We start from the raw sequence: 25,825 nt of genomic DNA on the forward strand, positions 1-25,825 counted from the left end.
GACAAAGTATAGAATTGGGATAAACTAGTCATGGATGTTTGAAATTGAGGTAGTGATATTTCTCATAGGTGAGGAGGACAAAGGACACGTAGAAGCCTCTAGAATACCAGGCCTCTTTCATGTCATAAACTGGACACAAGTTGTATGGATGTGTTTAATTGAGAAAGCTCCCTATATTATGGCTATAGTGAATGCAGCTAGTGTTATTTGAACTTTCCCACACGTGTTATTTATGTTACTAGGAAGAAAATGAGGAAGGCGGAAGTAAAGAGGAGGAGGCCACACAAGCTCTATGCAAGGAGCAGCAGGGCATTCCACATAGCTATGATTCAGTGTTCAAGGGGAGAGCAAAAGAGCTGAGGCTGAGGATGTTAGTAAAAGCTGCACTGTCAATGGCTTTAGATAACAGGACCGGGGGTTTAAATTTTACTGTGTGAGCAACAGATTTCTATTGAAGGTCTTCATGCAAAGATCAATATGGTTTAATTTGTGCTTGTGAAGGCAAAGCAATGTGCAGGGACTGAATAGCTTGAAGCAAGTCAAAATAAGGGCACAGAGATAAGTTAGAGGCCCATCCAGAACTAGGAGCCAGACACAAGATGGTCTGGATTAAGACATTGATGGTGAGAAAGAGAGAGGTTAGTTGAAGAGACAGGACCAGCAGATATGGTAAGTGATGGATGGATGGGAAAGGGACAAGTAGGGTCGAGAGGGGATTTAAGGTTTGGGTCTAAGCAGTTATATTGCTACTAGTAATTCCCCAAGGAGAAAAATGCCTGGGAGGGGAAGACTTTAAGTGCCAATTTAGTTCTTAGCATTTTGAGTTTGCTGTGACTAGGGAAATGTTATTAAAGATACCATGGGATTCAGGAAACAAGTTGGAATGAGGTTCATGGGCTTGGTCATCATTTTCAGGAGGTAGGGACTGAGGCTAAAGGTCTGTGACCCTGCTACTCCAGTGGTGACTCACTTTGTATTGTTTTGTGTTTTGTTCTTAAGTCTTGTATACCAATAAACATACTTTCATCTCACCAAACCATAGTTGTTAAACTCTGTCGATACTATGACATGTTTGAATTCTTTTTGCTTTCCCTAGACTGTCAATCTGAGAAGGCTGGAATAGGGAAGTTATCTGTCTTCTTAGGTCAGACTGTGGATCGTATATAAAAACCCAATGGTCTTTTCCCCAGTGACCTGAAACTTAAAGACATCTAAGAGTTTTTGTTTTCTCAAATGCAGAACTGGGCACTTCCTCTGAACCAAGGATTGTTTGTCAAATCGAATCCACACCATCCAAACTCATGGAGAAAAGGCAAGGTAAGACAATGGTCATTGGAAATTTTTCATCTAAATATGGTTTCAGAGTCAGGCCTAGTGGCCTAAGACTGGGCCAGAATGATAGTGAATTTAGGCACACCTGGGGCATGGAATGAGTTCAAGGTCAGCCTGAGCAACTTAATAAGACCTTGTCTCAAATTAAACTGTGAAAAAAGGGAGCTGAGGTTATAGCTCACTGGTGAGTGTTGCCTAGAATGTACAAGACCCTGACTTTAATCCCTACTGAAAAAACCCAAAACATGAGAGAAAGACAAAAGGTGGCTTTGGTATGTGAAACAAAAACATGCAACCAAGTGTATCTGTTCATTGTTCAACTATAAAATGCTCAAAACCAGAAGTAATGACAACATGCTACTCACCACTGCTTCCCAAACGAGGCTTAATGATGCCAAGAAGAAGGAAGATAAAAAAGAGCTTTTGAAGACTGAGAGCCCCTGATATCAGAACAGTAGTGGGGTCATGGCTTAGAGCTGTAATGGGCCCCCTTGAGGTACTGGGGGTACAGGGAATGGGCCAACAGGGCAACACAGAGCAGTCTATGAAGTAGGAGAGGATGAGGATGCTTAGGGAAGGTGTACAAATTGGTCCCTCTTCGGGATAAAGCTTTAACTAGATGTAATTCTAGAGGGTAGGGCAGAAGGGCAGTTCAGGCAACTGCCATTCAAGCCAAGGATAGAACTCTTTCCTCAAAGCCAGGTAAAGGCTCTCTGTGAAATTGTTCACTGTTGCTTCCCTTTAATGGAATCTTGAATGCTTGTTAAGACTCAGAGCGATGGAACTGTGCTATTGTAACGACCTACCACCAATCTTTCTGAAATAGAGTGACACGATTATGCTTAGAGTTAAAGACAAGAATGAAGCTTATGTACGCACACATGTGTTCACTAAAGTGGCTTTGCTGGATTTTATCATCTGTCTGCTTCCTTAGTTTTACATATTTTTGGCAGAAGCACCAATAGGGTAATTAATGAGTCATTCACTTCTGCTTGGCCCATTGCAGAATCCATGACTGACAAAGACTCAGCTGAACCTTTTTGCCTTAAGTCTTAGGCAGGTTTCACATAAGACTTAACAGAGGTGAAGATTATTCAGACTTTCTCCTCTTCCCCTTTTATCCATTTAGTCTCTTTTTCCTTCTTTACCTTCCAGATTATTTTTATACCCCTCCTGTATTTTTGTTTATAACCAGAGATATACATTTATAGAATATTTATAGAGTTGAGCCCCTGTGATAAGTGATGGAATTCCCACAAATTGTAAGACAGATATTGTTACCATCATCGATCTGTAAATGGAGAAACAGAGGACATGGAGGGGCAGTAACTTGCTCAGAATTACACAGCTAACAAATGGTGGGTACCCTTAGAACGGGGTATGAATAACAGTTAGGAATCTTCCCTCTTCTGTCCCTTAATATTTTTTTTTATCAAATGAACTTATAAGCTGCATGCAGTTGAAAACATCTAAAATCCCAGCACTAGGAAGGCTGAAACAGGAAGATCATGAGTTCTAGGCTATCCTGGGCTAGACAGTGAGACAATATCCCCAAACCCAAGTGCGAGGATGTAGCTCAGTGTTCCAGTGCTTGCCTAGCACAGGCGAGGTCATAGGTTTGATCCTCAATACTTCACACGCTATCCCTACCCTCCTCCAAAGAACTTACAAGAGAATCTGATTTATAGCCATTAAGGGGACTGAGAAGGAGGGCCTTTTTCTGAAATTCATGACATGTTGTAGGCTAGTTAGTCGCTTAAGGTTTTGTGAGAAAAATAAAAAGGGCTGGTTAACATGAGGTCTAGGCTACATTTCCCCAGAACTGATACTCTCTCTCTTTTATATATTAAAAAAGTGTATTGTTACATGTGTATGTTTATGTCTTTATGAGAGAGAGTGCAAGTGTAGTGTGTGTAGAAGTCAAAGGACAATATTGGGTGATGGGCATTACCTTCTACCTTGTTTGAAAAAGGGTCACACTTGTGGATTTCTCCATTCTATCAGGCTAGCTGGCCCCTAAACTTCCAGTGTGATAACGGATACAATCACTACTGTGTCTGGTTTTTATGTTGGTTCTGTGGATCCAAACTCAAGCTCTCATTTAGCACAGGTAGTAGTTTAAAAATACCAACTAAACATTTGAAAAATAGCTTCAGCTAATGGTCCTCTCACCCAGGCCTCCCAAATTGTCGTCTTATAAGGGCAAACATATACTTGGGTGCTTTTTAATTAACACACCTATTTTTAAAAAGCCATGCTGCTTTATAGCGTTCTCTTGTTTCGCTTTGATTTATGTGGTTCACATGTTCTTTTGCTTTGGTTGTGAAGTGTGCCCTGATGTGTTGCCAGCCTGGTGACAGTGCTCAGTCCCATGACGTAGAATACTGTTGGCTCTGACTCCAGCTTCCCTGTCATCTTAATCCCAAACAGTGGTTCAGATTTGCTGCCTCACCTCCTTGTCCATCAATAAGCAGGCAGTCTCTGCAGACAGGGAGGCCGTATGTCATGGGAAGGTGGAAGATGCTGCTTCTGGCTAAATGCACCTTTTTGCTTCCCCTATATTATGCCCCCATCCCAGCTCACAATGAGAACTCGCATATGCATGGGAAAACAGGCAAAGAGTGGAAGTTTCTAAATCGCATGTGTTTGGGACCACATATCATATTTGGTGGGGCAATATCAAGGGAACTTACAGAATCAAGCATCTCATCCCCAGAGCTATAAAATTAATAATGGAGTCAGGGTTCCCAGTGTAAAAACATTTCTGTCTCCACCAACATGCATCTTCCTGACAGCAGAGGAGGAACAGAGGGGCTTTGGCTAATAGTTCCCAGACCCATACCTCTGGAACCTGGAGGAAGGGCGCTGCATGTTCCCCCTCCCCTCCCTATTCCCTTCCCCTCCCCTCCCCCTCTGCTTCTCTCTGCCCCTCTTCCCTCTCTCCCTCTGCCTGTATCTTCAGAAATTCCTGCCACTCAGGCCAACAGAGGCCCATATGTTGACCATTAGGGCATAAAGCAAGATTCACTTAAGCCTGTCATCCAATAGGCTGTTTCTCCTCTGCTTGACTTACACGTTGTCATTAATGACACAGATTTATTGAGGGAACAAAAGAATGTTACAGAGCAAATGTTGGAGACCGCACATTCATCTACTTGCAGGCCTTCCCCCGTCCTCACAAGAAGGATTGCAACGCTAATGCTACTTAGGAAAGGCAATATTTGTACTTAGTTCAGATGATTTGAGTCATTTTTATTCATTTTCCTAGCTTGAAGGTTTGACTGGCACAGGAAAGCCATGTCCCATTAAGCTGGCAAATCCGACAATGGAATTAACACTGTTATGGCTGAACTCTACAAGACTTTCCATACCTGATCTATCTAGCCTGGCTAAAGTTATTTCCTATCCTCCTGCTCTTCACCTCCACCTAACCCCACCTCTTGTTCCTTGAACTCCTCTCACCCCCATACTCTCCAAATAGGCTATCTTCTCCCTACTGACCTAAGTGATTTTCTGGCATTATTGAAGCCATGTAGACTGTTCTTTTGCAGATTTGCCCCCATTTGTAAGCTGTCCTCTCCTTCATTCCAAGTGTAATCTGTTCACATTTTCAAGATCCAAGCCTTCATTAATGCCTTCCTTGAAGTGCACCCAGTCTGTACAAGTTCCATTGACCTATTGAAGGCCTATTATACACTTCCTGAAACTGGGTCCATATTTCATAATGTCAGCTTCCACCTTCTTTGGGACAGAGGTTTGGTCTTGACCTTTCCTCTGTACACTGCATAGTAAGCAGGTGCCGATGTAGATTTGCTTGTTCATTAAGTACTAGATTAAGATCAATTTCTTAAAAACCAAGAATAGCCTTCCCATTGTCTGGTGAGGACACACTTTTCAACAAAGCATTTGCAAATTTGCAGGTACACATCGGGAGCAGGTACACATCAGGAGCAGGTACACATCGGGAGCAGGTACACATCAGGAGCAGGTACACATCGGGAGCAGGTACACATCGGGAGCAGGTACACATCGGGAGCAGGTACACATCGGGAGCAGGTACACATCGGGAGCAGGTACACATCGGGAGCAGGTACACATTGGCAGTTAAGCTTGCCCCTCTTTAAATGATTTCACTTAGTATCCAGAGAGTACGTGCAAGAAATGTAGCACAATCTTATTTTTTTTAAATTCAGGATCTTTTTCTTTTTCTGGATGGTATGGTCTCAACATAGTAGCTCAGGTTGACTATGCAGTCTCTTAGAGAGCTGATGTTATGTAAGTGTGCTCCCATATCAGAGTATGGCTGATATTGAAATGGTAGAAATTCATATTGTTAACTTAAGTGAGTTTATGGCACCAGGTGAAGGTTTTGAACTACAAACCAGAGTCAAATGAACACTTTCTTCAGTTGTCAAGTCAGAAGAACCTTAGAGATTACAAGGTGAAACATATCTTAAGAGAATTAGAGATGAGACGTGGATGTCTTCATGACTTCCCAATCAGTAGAAACAATAGTTAAGAACAATTTGTAGTCCTTGAGATGCCTATTCCATAAGGTAGGCTTGAGAGCTCCCTAACACTGAAATTTCCATATGTTGGAAGAAGAGATTTACTATTGTAAAGTGGATTTCATTGGGAAGGTTAAAAGAAAGTAACTAAATTTATTATTTTAATGTACTTTTAAAAAGATCACTTTGTCCACAACAATTAATATAGCAATTAGAAATGAGCTTTGTTATTTCCCCCACCTACCCCACCCCAGAAAAGACAACCCACCTGTTTGATAATTAATTTGTTAATTGTTCAAATGATGTCAAAGAATTGGATATACAAAATGACTTGAAATTTGTTTGCCACGTTTTACATTCATTCTGATTGCCAGTGTCAGTTTAGAATTTTAGTATAACCTATGTTTATACTTTGAAGTCATATTTGTAGAATAAATGCATTGGGGTATATATACTATATTATATATTACACACACACACACACACACACACACACACACACACACACACACACAAATGATAAAACCCATTAGATTAAAAACAAAACAGCACATTGCTTTAGTTATCAATAGAATCAGATGAGGTGACCAGCAGCAAATGATAAGTAAAAGAGCTGAGTATCTGGGCAATGAAAGCCAGAGCTGCAGCCTGCTGCTGTGTTTATTTCGCGTCTTTACTCTTACCCAGAGACAGGGCCAACAAGCAGTATAACATAGTCATGACCCTTGGAAGATATCTACTAATGCAAAAGTTCTACTTAAGGGGTTGAGAATTTAGCTCAGTGGTAGGGCTAGGCAAGCGCAAGGCCCTGGGTTCGGTCCTCAGTTCCAAAAAAAATAAATAAATAAAGTTCTACTTAACACTCAAGGTTAAATGGAAAAAAATTGCAGGTTGTGCACTATAACCAGTGTAAAAACAAAAGAAAACAAAAAAACATGCTTTGTAATTCTCTGCATGGAGGCCAAGTCATCTTTAAGTTATAAATCTATAGAATTCAGCTAGTTAATGAACAGAATTCTATATGGTGTATAACTTGCCATTCAGCTGAATTCACCACATTTACTTGCTGGATCTTGGGGATATAAGTAAGAGAGATAGTTCCTACCGACACGGGTTTTTCCTGTGGAGCCTGGTGAGACAGAGAGGTAACTGCGAATTAAACACCGCACAGTCTATAAATGGAGAAACTGAGCTCTTCTTGGGCCTTTTGGATATCAATGATATCCAATGATTTTTCTTTTGAGGACAATTAGTTTTGAGTGGGACAGATCAGTTCAACTCTGAATGAAGCCAGTGGATATAGTATGAATCAATTAGGCAGGGAATTGAATATGGCAAGAGAACAAACGTATGGCTAGAGATATTGAAAGCTGTAAGAATGGAGAAGATCAAACCAGGAAGAAAATATGGAAAGAGAAATGAGGATCCTGAGGGAACTCTGAAAAAATAAAACCAGAAAACAGCAAAGTAGAAGGGAACAAACTATTCACTGAAATGGAGTAAGATGTGTTAATAGGACAGGACAGGAGACAGGAGAGTCAGGAGTACACAGTCAAGACTAATAAATGTTTTAAGATTGAAAAGGTTAATGTATGTATTATGTAAATACTGCTTACACATTTTAAAAGATAGATTACTAGAGTGGTTAATATTAATTATACAGCATTAATAATTTTCTGTGAAAATTATTGTTTAGAAGCCTCACTAGAACATTCCAATATAGTCTTGGCTTGATTCTCCTGGTACCCTTTAGAGACTAATTCGTTAATTTCTGTGTCAGAGAATAAATCAATGAACGACTTTGTTATGTTGTTAAGGTAGTACACAATTAATACACAGTAAATCCTTGTACATAACAATGAAGCAAAGACCAAGGCTACGACACATTGTTTCTCACTTGTCTGAGACTAAGGTTCCCTGTCACCTAGATTGTGCAATGTTGCCTGGCTGCAGCTTGGACAACCTATGATGGTCACATGGTGGACGAAGCCTTGAGGACAAGGACCAAGCAACTTTGCCTTCATTGCCTTTGCATTGCCAGTGTTTATGTGTCTGGCACCTAGAACAATCTCAGTTAATATTTGTTCAGTAAAGAAATGAAGGACTTAAAATGTCCTGGTATGGGTTGCGCATTATTAATATTTAGGTAGATTTCACCTATGTGTTAAAATCTTATTTCGTTGTTTTTAATAACACTCAGGATCTAGTCAGTATTCATGATTGTCTGCAAGCCAGGCCACAACACAACACTTATCTAGAATATGAGTCTCTGAACACAATGATTTTAGGAACTGGGTTGCCATGGGATTCAAGGAATTCTTTGTCAAGTATAGTTCATAAGAGAAGGCACAAATGCTAACACCAAGAACAGCTGCCTGTTGAGCTTTGGGTTTCTACTGGACAACAGGTTAGCCAAGAATTCCATTTGCTTTGAACTTGACTGGGGAAGAGGTGGAAGCTTACTTGTTTCCTCTGGTTGAAGAACAGACCTCAGGATGACCTCTAGCTCAGGTCAGGGTTTTATATCATTCCTAGTGAAAGTGGTCTGTGATTAGGTGCAGACACCTCTGCAGGGGAGGGCAGTATTCCCTCATTACAGATGGACCTATCTCTAACTGAAGGGTTGCTTTGATTTACTGATGCCTAGGGGCAATCGCCAGACTAGATAACTCCAGACCCACCAGTGCTCATCTCAGAAAGTTCCTCTCTTAAGATGTGGCCTCCAATCTGGCCTGCAAAATATCACATACCCAACCTCTTGCAGTTGCTAGTACCCCAGCAGAATGTGCTTCAAATGGAGGTATTTATAGTTGATCATCAGAAAACAAGGGGACATGTTTAGTGACTGTTTCCACAATTTCCTTTTCAAGTTTTTTTTCTTACCATTTATTAAGAACAATTAAAGATGTTCCCTTAAAAACGTGAAGTGGTGGCTGGGGAGATGGTTCAGTGCAAAAAAAGTGCTTGCAGTGCAAGCAGGAGAGGCTGAGTTCAAATCTTCAGCATGCAGATAAAAGACAGACATGGCTTGTATGTACCTGTGACCATACGAAATTAATGGATCCAGGAAGCTCTCTGGCCGGTCAATCTAGCTAAAATGGCAAGTTTTACGTTCAGTAAGAGATCCTGCCTCATGGGAATGAGGAAGACAATATCTTCTATGGCTTCCTCATGTGTGTACACAGTAATGCACTCATTTACGCACTCACACTACACAAAAGAAAAAAGGAAAAGAAAAAAATCTTGGAAAGATTCTAATCGAAAAGGGCTTAAACATAATCTAAATGCAGCTTTGTGAGAACCCCCAAATTAAAGTCTCATATCTTCATACTGTATTTTTATTATAGAAGACAAGCCCCCACACACAAACACATACACTTTCCATAGACTCCAAACATGACAAAAGTGAGATCGTGAGAAAAGTATGGATTTTGGTTTTGATTTTTTATCTATTCATGTTACTTGTTAACTAGTTCCAAGCAATGAAATCTTGAACAAATTACAAAACTTTGGGATTTCACTTTCTTGATCTGAAAATGAGGGGGATTACTGCCAAGAGTTAGGGTAGAGATGGGTATGTAAGGGATGTAGAACAGATGTGACCTGTCAGGAACTCAACCAGGGCTCCTAGCATCTATACTGAGTGAGATCTGTTCTCACCAGGATCACTCAAGCTAGCCACTTTGTGGTTCTTCTCACCAAAACTCACTCATCGTGGTATCATTGTGTCATGGCTGAGGATGAATTGATAACCAAGATGTCAAGATAACTGCAGCAGAAGCCTTAATGGTTGAAATCATTTAAACAAGTTACTTGCAGTAGAGTTTCTACAGGTCAAAAAGCATATTTTATGCCACATGAGCCATGTTGAGGTACTTTTTTGGGTAATGTCTATCAATCTACAAATAAGAATACTTTTCACCATCTCTAAGGATCAGAGACTTGAAGAACAAAGTCTCTTTGGATTTCCTCTTCTCTGATGATAGGACCATGGACCACCAAATCACTGATTTTCTAAACCTTATTGTTAAGTTTGAAAAGTATGAGGATTTCCTGATTCTGACCCAGCAGGTCTCTGAGGAAGAATGGAGAATTATGGAGAATAATGAAGTGCACTTGTAAATGCACTGCACAAACCCAACTGGAAAACACACTATATCTGTCCTGTGCACTGTTATTCTGAACAGGATGCACAGACAGAGAACAGCATAGCCAAGCAGTTCAAACACCACTCACCCATCTACCAATGCCCCAACTGATCACCCTTCATGCTCTTGCAATGCTCTCAAGAAGAAGGTGTCCAGTAAATTGAACATTAGTGTTCATGACTCAAAATCAACCATTTAGAAAGGAAGATTAAATTTATGGAAGAGTGACTATGAATTTGAATAAAGAAAACAAGCAAAGAAACAAGAGGAATGCATGTACTGAATTAAATGTGGTTACAAAGTTTTGGTCTATCTTGGAGCTTGTCTAGTCTGTAAGATGATTTTAGCACAGTGTGTGTTCATTCTGTTACAGACTCATGCTGGCCGCATCCTTTGTGTAGACTGAAAGACCTAATACTTTTGTTTCACAAGGGAGGCTTCTGCACCCCCTTAAATGCAGGAAGGCTTCATTCTCATGGGTCTCAGAATTATCTTTCACATCTCTCTATCTCTGCAAAAACAGGGTAGAGGCTGCTCCAGGAAGATTCCATACCCAGAAATGTGTGGTGTGGACCAACTTAGTAAAGAACACACCACAGAAGGTTATCCCAGTCAGGGAGACCCTCATCTGAAGACAGCCATCAGTCACATGACAAAGGGCAAGATCCAACCAGTGTGTGGGTGAAGCAAATGTCCTTGCACCTCACACCTGTGACTATTTGCATAATCCAAACATTAGCTATAAAAATATTCTCTTAATGTCCTGAACTTTTACCTATGTCATATAAAGCATTCTGAGTCTTGTCTTTATAAAAATAAATCATGTATAGTTACCAAAATTACAAAAGAAACATTGTAGGTCGCATGGGTGGCTTTGGCACAGCTCTAAGTGGCATTGTTTCAGTATATTTCAGAAAGGTACAAATAATACGGTAAGCCTATTGGGAATGTGATCTGTTGTATTGGAACTGGGTACTTAAAAGACTAGGATGGCTATTATTTGATCAACACAACTCAAGAACCAAAATATTGACTGGATTTTAAATTAGATAAGTCAAAATATTTCTAAGAAAGTATAGAAATAAGAAATTAAATTAAGTATCTTACTATGGAAGCCACTCCATTAACTACATGTCCATGTGTATAGGGCTGCTGGAGGCAGAGTAAAATGATGGAAAGGACAGACAGACAGTCCTAAAAGTTCTTAACTTCTTAGAGCTTTAGTTTCTACTCCTCTAAAACTGGAGGCTGAGAGCTGGTGGGGCACACTGACCAAGCCAAGGTATGCAGTGGCATAGCATATATACCTATGGCTTTATGATCAAGGGGCAGACTTTCAGGCTTTCAGATTTTAATAGTGCCTACTGCTGTTGCAGGGGGTCCAGCTCTGGACCCCAGTGTGCAACTACCTGTAACTCCAGCTCCAGAAGATTCAACATTCCTGGCCTCAGGTACCAACACTGACACATACTTCACACACACACACACACACACACAGAGAGAGAGAGAGAGAGAGAGAGAGAGAGAGAGAGAGAGAGAGAGAGAGAGAAACAAGAATAAAGTATGTAAGAATAATCAACTGAATAGCTTAAAAGGGAAGCAGGGATTGCATTCAGAATCCCCTTCCTATGACAAGAAAGTATTGTCTTTAGTTCCCTGAGTACCACCATCGAAGAAAATATTCATCAGGTAGGATTATTTCCTTCAGTACATAAATTATTTCAAAACAAAGTACCAGAAAAACCCCTGTAGGACAGCACATTTTCTAGATCTGAGAGGAGGTTTTGGTCTTAAGGTCTTTTTGCCATTGTGCTTAGGAAATAGGTAATTCAAATATGTCCTCTTAGGGATAAAGCTTTGGCCAAACATGGGGCTAGACATGCATCTTCTTTCATACATGATGTCCAACGTGGACAGTGATATCCAGGGCTGTTTATCTGATTTTGTAAGCTAGAGTAAGAGTTTGGTTGGTGGATTCTTAAGAAGCATCAACTATTTTGTGCCTTCTTTCCCCAGGTAAAAATGCACAATGGACTGGTGTCTTAGGGTTGCTTCACAGATTCAACAAGAGCAGATGGATATGCAAAGACTTAGGGTGGCGCTCTTTATGTAAGTGTCTGCCTCTGGCATCTAAAATGACTAAGGTGATTCCATGCCCACGGCCTGCTCAGAGTCAAATAACTAGTTAAGGACAGAAGAAACACAGTCCACTGGGTTGATTTATGTGAAAGCAACAGGTTTCATCAAACCTGTTGTCTGACAGGTAAGATAACTTGGTAGCAGGCCCAAAGCATGTCTAGAATGCAGAGGGGCACAGCATGACGTCCTTATGCTCAGCAGTCTTGAATTCATGTGCTGCATGCACAAACATGCTCACAGGCTGCAGACAGCTAAGTCATCAAACGACAGTGGAACTTCAAGAACTCAGGGGCCAGGAAAGGGCTCCGGGCTTCTTACGATGCTTCCTGATCATCGTGTCTATCAGTTAATCTAGCTTCAGCAGCTGGCCGCATCTGTACTGCTTTACTGGCTCTTTTGCAATTACTTCAGAATGGAAAACAAACTTAGAATCTAAACCGAAGGATTTTTTTTTCCTGATAGTTAATGGCATTGCTTCCCGCTAAGCACATAACTTGAGCCAGCAAGGGCTGTGGCTACCGTTACCTCCTGTCCACCAAGACCCTTTCAGTGATGCTTATTTTGCTAGGGTCTTTGCAGAGGAATCTTTGCAGCCTAATATTGACCTTGAGGGTAAGAGGTAGAGAGTGTATATTTATAAAAGTAGACCAGTGAGGACAGCTGCTATGTCCAGGCTGGAAGAAGCTTCGCTTGCGGTACAGGATGGAAAGAGCGTTATTTTGGATGGAAGGGTGTGGCTTTAATAAATGAGACCTATTAAATCCACCCCTTATATAAAACCCACCTATGGTCAAAAAATGTGGGGATAGATTCTTGCTGTTTTAAATAAGAGTTTCAAAATAGTTTAATAAGAGACAAAATATGTTTGACAATTTTAACCATATTGAAAAGAGCTAGGGATTGTGAAATAGAGCAGACTTGGGGGATTTGTCATGGGGGAAGACTATTACAAAATTGTACCCTACTCAGTCTGTGATCATAGAGAAGATGCTGGGTGAGTGCACGGAATGCTTATCTATCCCCTTAGCTAGAATTCTGTGCAAGCAAGAATTCTGCTGATCTGCATATTTTGACTTTTTGCCACATACGTTCTTGTTAGTTCATATTTCCTCAGAATCTGCACACTATCAACCTGTTTCTCTAACTGCTTGTGTGATTTTCTGTGCAGTCTCATTGTGAATTAGACAGAGCACAAGCCTGGAACCCGAGGGCAGGCATCTGCAATTACACAAATGGCCTGCAGAAAAATATAGGCATTCAGTTAGGTTGTAGAACATTGCTGTCTAAAGGAATTCTCTTAACTTACCAGCCTCTCGGTCCCTGATACAGTAGTCTGGAGAATTCTCAAAATACACAAGGTCATTTTTCGTTGGCTTCTTAAACCTCTTATTGGCTACAGTGAAGCCAGTGCCGTCCTGGTTCATGACCACCTGGATGGCCCCGTTGTACTTCCTCCAGAGATAGTCGCCTGTTTTCCTGAAGTCAGCCATGGCCAGCCAGCATGTCCTCAGAGTACAGGAACCGCTCACGCCATGACACTTGCATTCTTGTTTCAGGAAGCGCTTTACAGCCTGCAGGAAAAGGCAGAGAGAGGCAAGCTCAGTAGGGCAGTCTTAAGCACAGGACCCAGCTATGAGTTTCCCTACCTCAGCGCTACCTCAGGGAAGTAGCTCTGAGAAGGCTGGATCATGGGATCCTGGAGCATCTCTCGCCATTTGCTGGTCACCTTGGGTAGACTGTTGGTAACTGCAGCCATTGGGGGATCCAGTTCTGAACCCCAACCTATTTACTATCTATGTAACCAACACTCACTATTTTATAGGACACATAGCAGCTTATTTGTTTTTTATTTCTAATTTAAAGCATTTTCATACAGTATATTTTGATAATATTCTGTCCCCTTTCCTAACTCCTTCCTCCCCTGTCACATTCTCTCTCTTCCTTCTCTCTTCTCTCTCTCTCTCTCTCTCTCTCTCCCTCTCTCTCTCTCTCTCTGTCTCTCTCTCTCATAATTTAAAGTCAGAGGAAATGTAGCATTTTCTAATACACAATAGCATCTTTACCTCAAAAATGTATATTACTACAATGTTAAGTATCCTTTATCTGAAATGATTAAAACCAGAAGTGTTAGGGATTTTGGAATTTTTGGAATTTGGGAATATTTGCATATATAACACGGGATGTCTTTGAGATGAAATCTCAGAGTCAACTAGAAATTCATTTATGTCTATGTTTTGGACACATAGCCAGAAGGTAGTTTTATACTGTATTTTGAATTGCTTGTGTTCTGGCTACAAGCTGCCTTATGCAACCAGGTAGAAGGTTTTTCCTTTACACCGTTATGCCATTATAAAAAATATGCCACATTTGGGAACTTTTAAATTTTAGATTGTTAGGGGAGGGATGTCCAATTTATACCCAAACCAGATAGATAAAGCAATTACTAAGTCTCATCTTTCAGTGACCCAACAATTGGCTGACAATTCACTTACCCGAGTAAGTGGCTACATGTGGGATTCTTGCCATACAGTGGGCAGGTAGGGTTGCAGAATGCACTCTTTTTCAATGCCCTTATATATACCATTTTAACCTTAGGAGGCAGAAGAGCAAATCCTAGAGACAATAATGCGCTAGTCTAAGGAACACAGTTAGTAGTGAGGGCTAAACCATATTGCATTGAGACTGACCCTAAACTCATGGTTATCCCACAGCTCTGGCCAACTTACACAGCTTAAATGATCCAGCTGTGCTCATGCTGATTCTTGCTAGGAGGCAAGAAAGATTGGGACAAGCCTGTCTGGGCAGGCTCCTGACATTCAGACTGATCTCCCATGGATATGAGGGTTGTAGTGTAAGGGAAGGGCAGGTAGACCATAGAAATATCCAAATACATTTCTGCTTTGGTGTTGGGATGAGTTTGCCATGTGGTACCATTTGCGGAGACTCAGTGAGTTCTTCCTATCTTGCCTCATTGCCCTTCAACATGTCTAAGAGAGGGCTCAAGGTCTGCAGAAAAACCTCAAGCTGCCACCCTTCCCATTGTATGGATGGCAAACCAGGGCTCAAGGAGACAGTGGGATACGTCTACAGGGATGCATGTAGAATGGCTGTGAACAAACCCAGTTGCTAAAATCTCCGGGATCAACAGTGCATGTAGATTTCAAAATGTCTCCTTGTATCATGCTCCTGGTGAATATCCTCTCCCGGTTCTGTTTCATGAGATTCATATTCCAAGAACTGACCTTGTTTTTTTACTCTGCTAAGTTTTTTCTCATCTTTCAATCATTGTTTTTCAAAGGTCTCTTAATATGACAGTGGTGCTAATGGGTTGTGAATATTGGAAATTCAAAGCCAAAGACGCCAGGAAGGGCAGTTTAGGAGACCAGAAGCTATGGGGATTCACCAGTCCCTAGATTTGGTCCTCATGCAGAAACATCACAATGGGGCATGTCTGCCAATCAGTCTGAATCCCCAAATTAGGGGGTATCTGAAGGATGTGCCTAGGAAAAGGGAACAGTGAGACCCTTACTGATATTCTCCAAAGTGCTATCTGAGGAAAATTCTTAGAATCTCTCTTTCTAAGAAATGGAAGGTGGGAGTTTCGACTATGCTCTGCATTCCTCCAAGGTTCTGCTATATTGATTTGACATGAAGTGTAGAGGCAGTTGAGAGAAAGGTAGCTGAACTATGCTGCTTGAAGCGCAAGTCTCAACCACCACCCACTGCCTCTCCCGGGTACACGGTTTCCAGCTGCCTCTCTCTAAAGACCTCATCACGGTCTTCTGCCCTAATGCTTGACATGGCTTTGTTTCTTGTACAGGCTTGCTACCTGACCAAGAAATGGTAGACTCAGATGAGCAGAGAGGATTTTCATTCCAGGAGTCAGCCTCAATTTATTCATTAGCCTAGACATGTGTCAAAAGCACTCAAGGGCTGCTAAGGGAACAACAATTCCAGGCAAGGTATCACAGTAGCCCTAGGTTGTTTGGTTGTGTGGCTTGATCGCTGTCTTCCAATGTGGAGCACTGACCCCCCACGCAGTGGTCCCCACTTTGCCAAGCCCAGTGGAATGTGCCCTGTATACCTGGGAGTGGTCATTCTGATTATGAACCAGTATAGAAGGTCAAGGCAAAGGACTGGATTCTCCACATTGTGGGGACCTGAGCATCCTGTAAAGGACATTATAATGAGATCTTTCTCTCTAATGCCTTTTATATTCCCAGCGTTAGGCATTAGGGTCACTGGACCATCCAGTTGTAGACTTTGCCATAAACGACCTCAGGGATATCTTCTAGGCTCTCGAACTTACCTAAAAGCTTCCCTCCTAAGATCGGATAGCATTACACATGCACACCCTCCATGCCAAGCACTTTGTGTTCCTCCTGAATTCCATCTGCAGCTAGGCTATTCACTTGTAAGCCGCACTCCTACTTCTAAAAATAACAGGAGACATCATTGCCCTGCCTTTGTTATGCTAAGTTTCCAGGTGACAAACTTCAAAGATGATATTTTTATATGATTACTGGGAAGATTTGCATATTAAGTTTGGATCTTAAAAATACACTTAAGCAATTCTTACGAACCCAGTGGCAGGGCCAGATGAGATGCTGTTGATCTGTGTAGACACTTCATACCTATTTTATTCAGGAGTTGGGAAGCTGTGTGCTCCAGGGCTTGCCAGGACCTCTCTGATCCAGCAGTGTCCTAAATCATGATGGGGCATTTCACTGCTAACGCACTGACTTTTCTTAGCATTTAGAAAGTGGTGATAATTCAGTTTGTATCAATGGGATTTAAGGATAGATGGGTGTTGGACTTGAAGTCTCCTTCACTCTTTAAAGAGATAGAAGAGAAATGCTTTTTCTGTCTCTAGATGATTTTTTAAAAACAGTATGACACAAAGGACAGGAGAGCGGCAGTAAGAACATATATGAAACAGCACACACAGTCTTGATGGATGTGAGGCCCTGAGCTCTAAAGACTGTTGTGGAGTTGCTCAGGAAGCCCAACTGGGACTTTTCCAGTATCCAGACTTCTTGTGATCCAAGATAGTAAGTTCTCCTCATTATTTAGGTGTCCTCCCTGGGGGGAGGGGCTGCCCTTGGGATCTGACAGTACCAAAGTTAGTTCTTGGTGTGGATTAATGACAGACCTCAGCTAACAGCTCACTCTCCTACTAGCTGTACTGGGATCCTCTATTGTTGCTTGTATGAAATGCTAACATCAGTACTCTAGGATCTAGTTGCCCCAAGAGGAGCAGATCCTCACATACACCAGCTTTTGTTGTATAAGCCTTGATCCCCAAGTTGTCTGTGATTGGTTAATAAAGATTCCTACAGTTTGTAACTGGGAAGAAGAGAGGTAGGTGGGGCTTCAGTTCCCAGACCAGAGGTCTGAGGCAGGGACCATCAGGAGGAAGAGGAGAGAGGAGGAAAAAGTAAGACTTGGCCATGGGGTAGAATGATTGTGAACACATGGCCACGAGGGCAGGCCTGATGTAGGAGCAGCCCAGGCAGAACATGGTAAGTGATATCTTGGGGTTATTGACAGGGAATAGACAAAATAGCTTAGAGGGTTGATGTCTACTCAGTTCTAGTGCTTTTCTGGCTTATTATAAATATAAAACTCTGCGTCTTTTATTTGGGAATTATATGATCTAAGGAGATGTAGAAACCCCCAAATACTTACTGCAACACAGGCTTTGAACCACACCTCCCTCCAGTTAATATACAGCAGGCTCAACGTTTGCACTTAGGAGCCACCTCTACCTCAATTTGAAGGATTTATAGACTTTAAACCTTGAAAACAGCGAAGCCCAACTCGAGCAGAGATGTCCAAGAAGGGGATCTATACTTTGAAGTTCTGCTAAGTTTTATGTGTGTTGAGAATAAAGCATGGGGCCATACCATGAAGGTCTTGAGTTCCAATAGCTCCCTCTTATAACCCCATTACTTTTTAAGATAGGGTTTTATGTAGTTCAGGCTGGCCCCTAATTCACCATGTAGCCAAGAATGAACTTCTAATCTCTTGTTTCCACAGGATTACAGGTACATGCCAGCACACCCACTTCTTTTTTTATATTCTTCTTCTTTTTTTTTCTTTTATCCAGAGCTGGGGACTGAACCCAGGGCCTTGTGCTTGCTAAATCCCCAACCCCGCACACCCACTTCTTTACAGGGTCCTGGGGATTGAACTCTGAGCCTTGTGCAAGCACTTTACCAACTGAATAACAGCTGTAGTCCTACAATAACCTTATTAACTACTGCAACCATTTATTGAGAAATTAACCAGACTTAGCCAGGCTCTACCCATGATGGTTTAGATCTATTATCATGTACACATCACAATTAAGCACAGAAAGTAAGGACTCCTATTCCACAGTTCTGCAAATCAAGGCCCAGTATGGCCAGTACAATTTTCAGCCATCGGTTAGATAGAGGCAGAATTCCCAGGTCTGTGGGAAATTTTCTAAATTTTGTACATTTCCTAAACAAATGTACAAAAGCCTAAATCGCATTTGGATCTTCCTGAAATGTTGAACTATACACACTGTCCCCCCTTCCCCCTCTGCTCCTTAGGGGCAATGCAAAATTCACTTTATACTATTAGCCATAACTAACTATGAGGAGAGACCCAGATGACATCAGTGGGAAAATGGGTATGCAAATTCTGGAGCCTGGTGAATGTTGGTATTTTGAGGCTCTTTAAATGAGGAGGCAGCTCTTACGCATGAAAGCAAATCACACGACCCCAACAAAACGCAGAAGACATTTTGTGCTACTTTTTAAATCTCTGCGTACGTGTCCACACAGAGGAGGAAGGGAAAATGTTCTTTTACAATCCGGCTGTGGTCTGAGGAAATGCAGAGTCTGGCAGGAGAAAGGAAGACTCCATCTACTCTGTGTAGTAAAGTTTCAGGAATCCGGGGATTGTTCCCTGGCAACCGAAGAGCAGAGCAGTGGTTCTCGTTTCTGGCTGCACATTAAAATCACCTGGGGATCATTTGCAGCCCCTTCCCAGGCTAAGTAAATCAGAACCTTGAGGGGGTGGGGCAGGCATGGGGCCCAGGCCCTGACAGGACTTCGAGTTCTTCAGGTAATTCTTATTCGAAGCTTGTGCTGAGCATGCTGTCCCTGGACTGCAGGAGAGAGGCTAAGGAGCTCCTGCTCTTCCACAGCAGTCTGGGGGCCTGTCAGGGGCGGAGCATCAACAGATGCCTGCAGTGGGAGCGGGCGCTGCATTTCTATGGACAGGGAAATCTAGTTATCTAATTACAGTTGTTTCCCACTCTGTGTTTCTAGGGTATCTGAATTACTAAGGAAACATTTCCACAATCTTTGCGTTGGCTGCTCTGGGGAAGATGAAAGATGGTGGTACCCAATAGTCAGACCCAAAGCCAACAGCGGAGGGTGTCAGTATGTATATGATGTGCAAATATTACACTATTTTGTGTCAGGAAGTTAAGCATCTCAGATCTGAATATATCTACAGGCAATCCAGAAATCAATTGTCTGTATAAGCAAGGGGCAATTGTATTATTAAGGACTGTTAGCTGTACAGTCAAGTTTGGTGATGTCCCAGGGTTGGATTTTATTATCTGTTACCGAATGTCACGCTTTTCTGTGGTGAAGGATTCCCTTGGAATGAAGGATTAACTCCATGGCTGAGACCTAGCGTCAGGTCCTGCTAGTCTGCACACACACTTTCCTAGGTGCCACGGCTTCCCTTGGTCTGATCATTCTCTCTTCTCATAGTACATTCTTAACTCCTTTAAGGTGCACAGAGGATGCATTTTCTGAATTCTTGCATGTCTAAAAGGTCTTACTTCAGCCTTCACATTTGATTAATAGCTTGGCTGGGTATAGAATTCTGGATTGGAAATAGTTTTCTCTCAAGTTTGAAGGTGTAACCCTGCAGGCTTTTTGTCTCCTGTGTTGCAGATGGGAACTGTGGCATCTCACTGGTTCTTTTAATATTTTTTTTAAATCTTTTGTCTTTTGTTTCATTTCTTTGCATAAAAACTTTTCAAATCCTTCTCATATTCTTGGTGTTCTGAAATATCACACCTTAGGTATTTTTTTTTTCCCATTAACCCTCAGCGACAGTCATCAGCCTCTTTTTCAACCTAGACTGGAGGACTCTAATGCTGAAATATTCACTTGCACATCTGCCTTTCTGCACCTCACACAGGCTTTATGATGTTCCATTCATGGACCTTGAAAATCCAACCTCTATGCCTTTTTAATTTTCAGGGATTTTTTTTCCAAAGACCTTTCTTCCTGGCTTCTTGAGGGGGGGAAAAAACCTGCATTCAGGTAACATTTCTGTTTCTTACTGACCCTTGTTCTTTCCTCCCTAGTTGGGAAAACTGACGTGTCCAACTGATGAGTTTGAAGGAAGGACTAAAGACTTTTCCTTCCTTCTAGCCTATGAAGGAAACACTATGACCAACCCAGTGACCTCCTGACTGTCCTTCGATGCCTAGTCTTTGAGAGACACAGAGCGACCACACTCAGGGGTCCATTTGGAAGCACTGTGCTGCACAAGGCTCTATCCCTTGGTGCAGGCTTTTCCCAGCCATCAGTGAAACGGAAGTGTTTCTTTCATCTATCTGTTCATTTAGTACCTGGTTTCAAACCCCGTGAGGAACGGGGAATTGTTTGTGGACCTCCTTAAACTCCATTTATCTTCTGGGGCTTTCGCTTTACTTTTGGAAGATTTCTTTAGTTTCCCCTTCCAATTTCTTGTCCCCTTTCAGCAGAATTTCAAGCCTCCACTTTTATTTACAGATGCCACTGCTTCCTCGAAAGCTTTGAGAAGACTGATCAGGCTTTGTAAAATGTCTCCTCCCATCCCTGAGTTATTGATTTTTTTAAAAGATTTATTTATTTATTATATATAAGTACATGGTAGCTGTCTTCAGACACACCAGAAGAGGGCATCAGATCTCATTATAGATGGTTGTGAGCCACCATGTGGTTGCTGGGAACTGAACTCAGGACCTCTGGAAGAGCAATCAGTGCTCTTAACCACTGAGCCACCTCTCCAGCCCGAGTTACTGATTTTAATTCGGGAGCCATTTCCATCTTAATGCCCATACTTTCCAGTGCCCACATTGGCATTTTTGTAACTCTCTAAATACAGTATTTTCTACTTTTGCAATGATTTTTTCTTTCTCCAGCGTGAGACTGCAACCTCATTCACAACCTCAGATGCACACCACCCTAAGTTAGGTCTCAATTTCTCTGTTGTCTCTTGAAATCTCTCCTAGAAGCTCTCCTGTTCTCTTCCTTCCTTTGAACCTTACTGTAGGTCACTGGGACAACCCCATGTAGGATATTTCTGGTCAACCACACAGTTCTCACGCATTCTTATATCACAGAACTCAACAGCATGATTCCTGATGACTCCCTCTGCATGTCCGAATTGCTTCTGATTTTTCCCTTGTGGTACCCCGTCACTACAAGCCTGCTCAGGTGCTCGGTTAAGAAAGTCAGATGTAGAAAACTCTCAAGGAGAGCCACACTTTGTTAGTGGCTCTAGTACAAGGAACATTATTATTTCACTTTCTTCTAACATTCTTCAGTAGGTTGCAATGGTGAAGATCTTACTTAACACACCTTTATGAAACCGTTACATATTTGGTTTTGAGCATTTTAAAGGTTTGTTTTTTTTTAACTTGGAGTCTTATTTTCTACTTTTAGAATTTAACATTTTAAATTTCCTTTTATAAAAAAGAATTATAGATGTTAGCAATCTACACGACAGAGACAAACTCTAAATGTTGAAAGAAAGAACTATAGAAGGCTAAGCTTGAATTATGTGGAAGAGTTCAGTTTCTATTTCTTTGCCCAACCTGCTACCAGAATATAGAGAAGAGGTGTAATATTCATTAGTTTCTTCTTTTGTGTCAGACCATGTTAAGCATTTTAGAGTAGCTATTTTACTCAACACGAGCATATAAGGCATATGATTATTGCTCTATTACAGAAAGGGATGCTGAACCCCTAGAGGCAGAGCCCCTCAGGGAGGCCATCCATGACACCTCACACTAAACCCTTTCCACTCTTCTCATCTGGGATGTGTGAAGCCCTGTGTACATGTTTCCTGGGTTTAGTGAGTCCTATGCTTTTTTGACATGTAGCATCTGCATCGTTAAATATGTTCTGAAAAGAATTATGTCGCCAATTATAAAACAAACTTCTCTTAAGGAGAAGGTTTTCTACATCAGCCTTTATGAAAACTGAGCAGAAGGAACTGTTAGGGTGGCTTTATCAGATTCTTTTTATATAAAGAATATAAGATTTTTTTAGCATGTATTTTGCCAAGCGTATGGACTCTGGATTGTGTCATATTAATTATTTTCCAATCTAGAAAGGAGAGACCATCTACTTTATACCATATAAAACATTTGCCAATGATCAATTGGCCTTGCCTTAGAAATCAAATACATAATTTGTTTCTGGTCTCTGCTTGCCGAGTGCTTACGAACGAAAGCACTTGAAGACATGTCAACGCTACAGCTTTTAGTTAGTTCTATTCCACAAAGCAGCTAACATATTTTGGGTCCTATCAGTTTTCCTGAGGAAACACACATTAAAAACACATTATTTAATTTCCAGATTGGCTCGGAGCCAAGTGCATTTATTACCAATTAAATCCTTTGGACAGACCCACATCTCTAAGATAGGAGTTACTGAACACTGAAACAATTTATATCCTTCAACCATTCATGTGCTGGAACGAGGGAAGCAAGAGATGTTTATTAGAAGAGGTGCACTTGGTTAGCTTATGCAAACATTTATTAAGCTCAGTAAGGCACTGTGATTTCTTCAGTTCTGTCATCTACTGAAAACAGTGACTGTAGGGTGGGCTTGCTCAGCTAGAAAATATAAGGTGTGCGATTTGTATTTATGGGCCTTAGCATTACCACATACACAATAATTCTAGTTGACAAATGATGCGGCCCTAACACACATTTTCTAATAATGGACCCTTCGTGGAGCTGGAAACAAGTCTGTTACAAGTTGCCCGCTGTGTGAGAGCTTTAAGTTTGGCCGGGTTTAGGTTCACACGATAGAAGATAGGCATCTAGCCTAGCAAATTCGTACTAACTTGGGACTTAGTGAGGCAGAGGCTGGCTTGCTTACTCAAGTTCTCAGGATCTGAGCTTTGAATGTTATGAACTGAGGAGGGCAACCGGAAGGCACGGATCTGCTAAGCGAACTCTGTGCCCTATAAAGATGCACAGGGTCGTTTGTGAGAAGGGCAGGATGAGGGGGAGGTGAACACAGTTTGGCCTTGCGGCAGCACAGTTTGGTTCCACTCCTCCCTTGTCTGTTGATATTCCTTACTTTTAAAGGGTGGGGTTTCCTTTCCCTCCTATTCCAGCTCTCTGAAGTCAGATCCATTAATTTTTATTACCTATTTCAAGTGCTAATGGGGGGGGGTTGATATCTTTATTAGAACTTAGATTTTTTGCCTTAAGGTCCTGCTTACGAGTTATACTACATGGATTTTGTTTGCTTTAGAGGCATTTCCTGTGGATGCACTTAGAGTTTGCTGTGCCCCAGCTCTCCAGTGGGCGGTGTGCAGGGCCTTGGTCCTCTCTCTTGTCAGTCTTTGACTGGGACTTGTTTGAGCAGAGTGCTGGAGTCCTTCACTCCAGAAGGCCCTACCCTTCAAAATGCAGGGCACCAACCGAAGTAGCATCTTCAGATGACTTCAGTTAGTAAATACAGTGAATTTGTGTGCTGATTCTGACTACCAATTATATTTATGTCTCCTCATACGCAAAAAGTATCTAACTATTTGGCTTTCTTGACACCTGGTGCATATGCGTGAGCTTCTTGTTTTCTATGGCAATGCCTGTCCAAAGCCGTGTTCAAGGATTAGAGAATCTTGCTCGCATATTGCCCCAGTCAAGCTGACATTTATAGCTAGGAATTCCTCATAGACAATATTAACCTTTATCATTACAAATATCAACATAGCACAGTTGCCACATGTTCTGTTTTATAATTCATTAATATCAGAAAGCAAACTCTAACAGTCCTGACATTTACACTTAAAACTAATCATAAATGCAAGGAGCTAGAAGAAATTCTGCAATTTTCCTAATCTACTTTTAATTATCAATTCAAATATATTATAAAAGCTTTGAACTTTGATACTCATTACTCTTTTGAAGCAAACTTAAAAGGACTTGAAAAAATGTATAAAGATTGAACTCAAGTATTGAGTGTCTTTCTAGAGACATCCAAATGTCTTAGTGAAGTACTTAAGTATCTCTTGATGTGGCTCTGAAGCATTTCTTTATGGAAAATCTCTTATCTCTACCTTGTAGGTTTCACAGCGAGAGAGAGAGAGAGAGAGAGAGAGAGAGAGAGAGAGAGAGAGAGAGAGAGAGAGAGAGAGAGAGATTTATCTCCCCAGCTTACAGACCTTACTCTGGTGTGCCACTTGGTACAGCTGGTCTTGCCCTTAGGCACCACCATCTTTCTAACTAAAAGTTAGTTTCCTGTGGTCATGCACCTTTTTTTTCCCCATATTCATTTTCTTATCTGACTCAGTACTCCCAAATGTGTTTCCCCAGGGAGTTTGACAAGTTCCCTTTTGAACTAAGATCAACCCAGTCACTGGTATTGCTTTCAGACCTGCAGGGTGATTTGTTGAAATGCTGTGAATCTCTCAAATGAGATCAAATTGCTTAAGATGAGTCCACAATGACTCATGGCACATTTTCAATATAAAGACAACATTCCCCTGGTAAAAACAACTGTTCCAGGAGCCTTCTTTGTTAAACAGTAGATTCCGTAGGTGTGTGGGGTTATGTCCATTCACCAACGCTTGGGATTTTTTATTATGATACATATTGTAGTAGTTTATTTCAACACCATATTGTTTTTTATTACTATAACTTTGAGGTAAACTTGAAGTTCAGAATGTGAGAGACCCAACAAGGGTAAGCACCAAGTCTCACCTCTCCTAAGAAGGTGTTTGCAATTGCTACCTCCTGGGAGAGGGAAAATCAGTTTTCTTTGATGTAGTAACACTGGGCATATCAACAGCACTCCAGGGAAAGCCTCATTCTCAGGAATTGTTGTCAGATACAAAATGGTCTCTATGTTTGATATTTTTGTTGTTGCTGTTGGCTTTTTTTTTTTTTTTGGTTTTGATTTATTTTTGTTCTTTTAAAGGAGACAAAGAACAAAGTTGGGTGGGTGGGGTGGGGAAGGAATTGGAGGATTGGAATTTAGGAACAAAATAGATTGTATGAAAAAAATTTAAAAGTAAAAAAATTGACCAAAAACAACTAGCCGCATGGTCCCTGTAGAACTCGTCTGAGATAAAGCTACACGAGGGACAATGTCATCAGCAAAGCCACATTCCAAGGGCAGAAACTGCTGTTTCTTGTGCTTTCTAGTTTTTAAAAGAAATATAGAAATACTGTTTGTCTTTCTAGAGAATTCAGAAATACAGACAATATGAAGCTCTGGACAGTGCCTATAGGTAGACACAGCTGTCACCTCATCTCCTCGAGGGCAACAATTTCACCTGAAAATTAGAAATACTCGTGCTACTCTTTATGTCTATTAAGATTTGGAAAGACCCCATTATAAAACCTTCAAAAGACCTTTTAAATTAACAAAAGTTCACCTGTTTTATTAGGGCATTAGATTGTAGGCAGAGTAACGG

General features: G+C 41.3%; 1 protein-coding gene across 1 annotated transcript in view; it reads right to left on the reverse strand.

Annotated features, from left to right (window-relative positions):
* Wnt2 (Wnt family member 2) overlaps positions 1–25,825 on the reverse strand; it is a 45,993-nt gene that overhangs the window by 9,736 nt on the left and 10,432 nt on the right. Inside the window, 1 exon segment of the mRNA NM_053695.1 lies at positions 13,434–13,698. Coding sequence (NP_446147.1) covers positions 13,434–13,698 — 265 coding nt within the window.

This window comes from Rattus norvegicus, chromosome 4, assembly GCF_021556685.1.
Source record: "Rattus norvegicus strain SHRSP/BbbUtx chromosome 4, alternate assembly SHRSP_T2T, whole genome shotgun sequence".
In the NCBI taxonomy this organism is placed as follows: domain Eukaryota; kingdom Metazoa; phylum Chordata; class Mammalia; order Rodentia; family Muridae; genus Rattus; species Rattus norvegicus.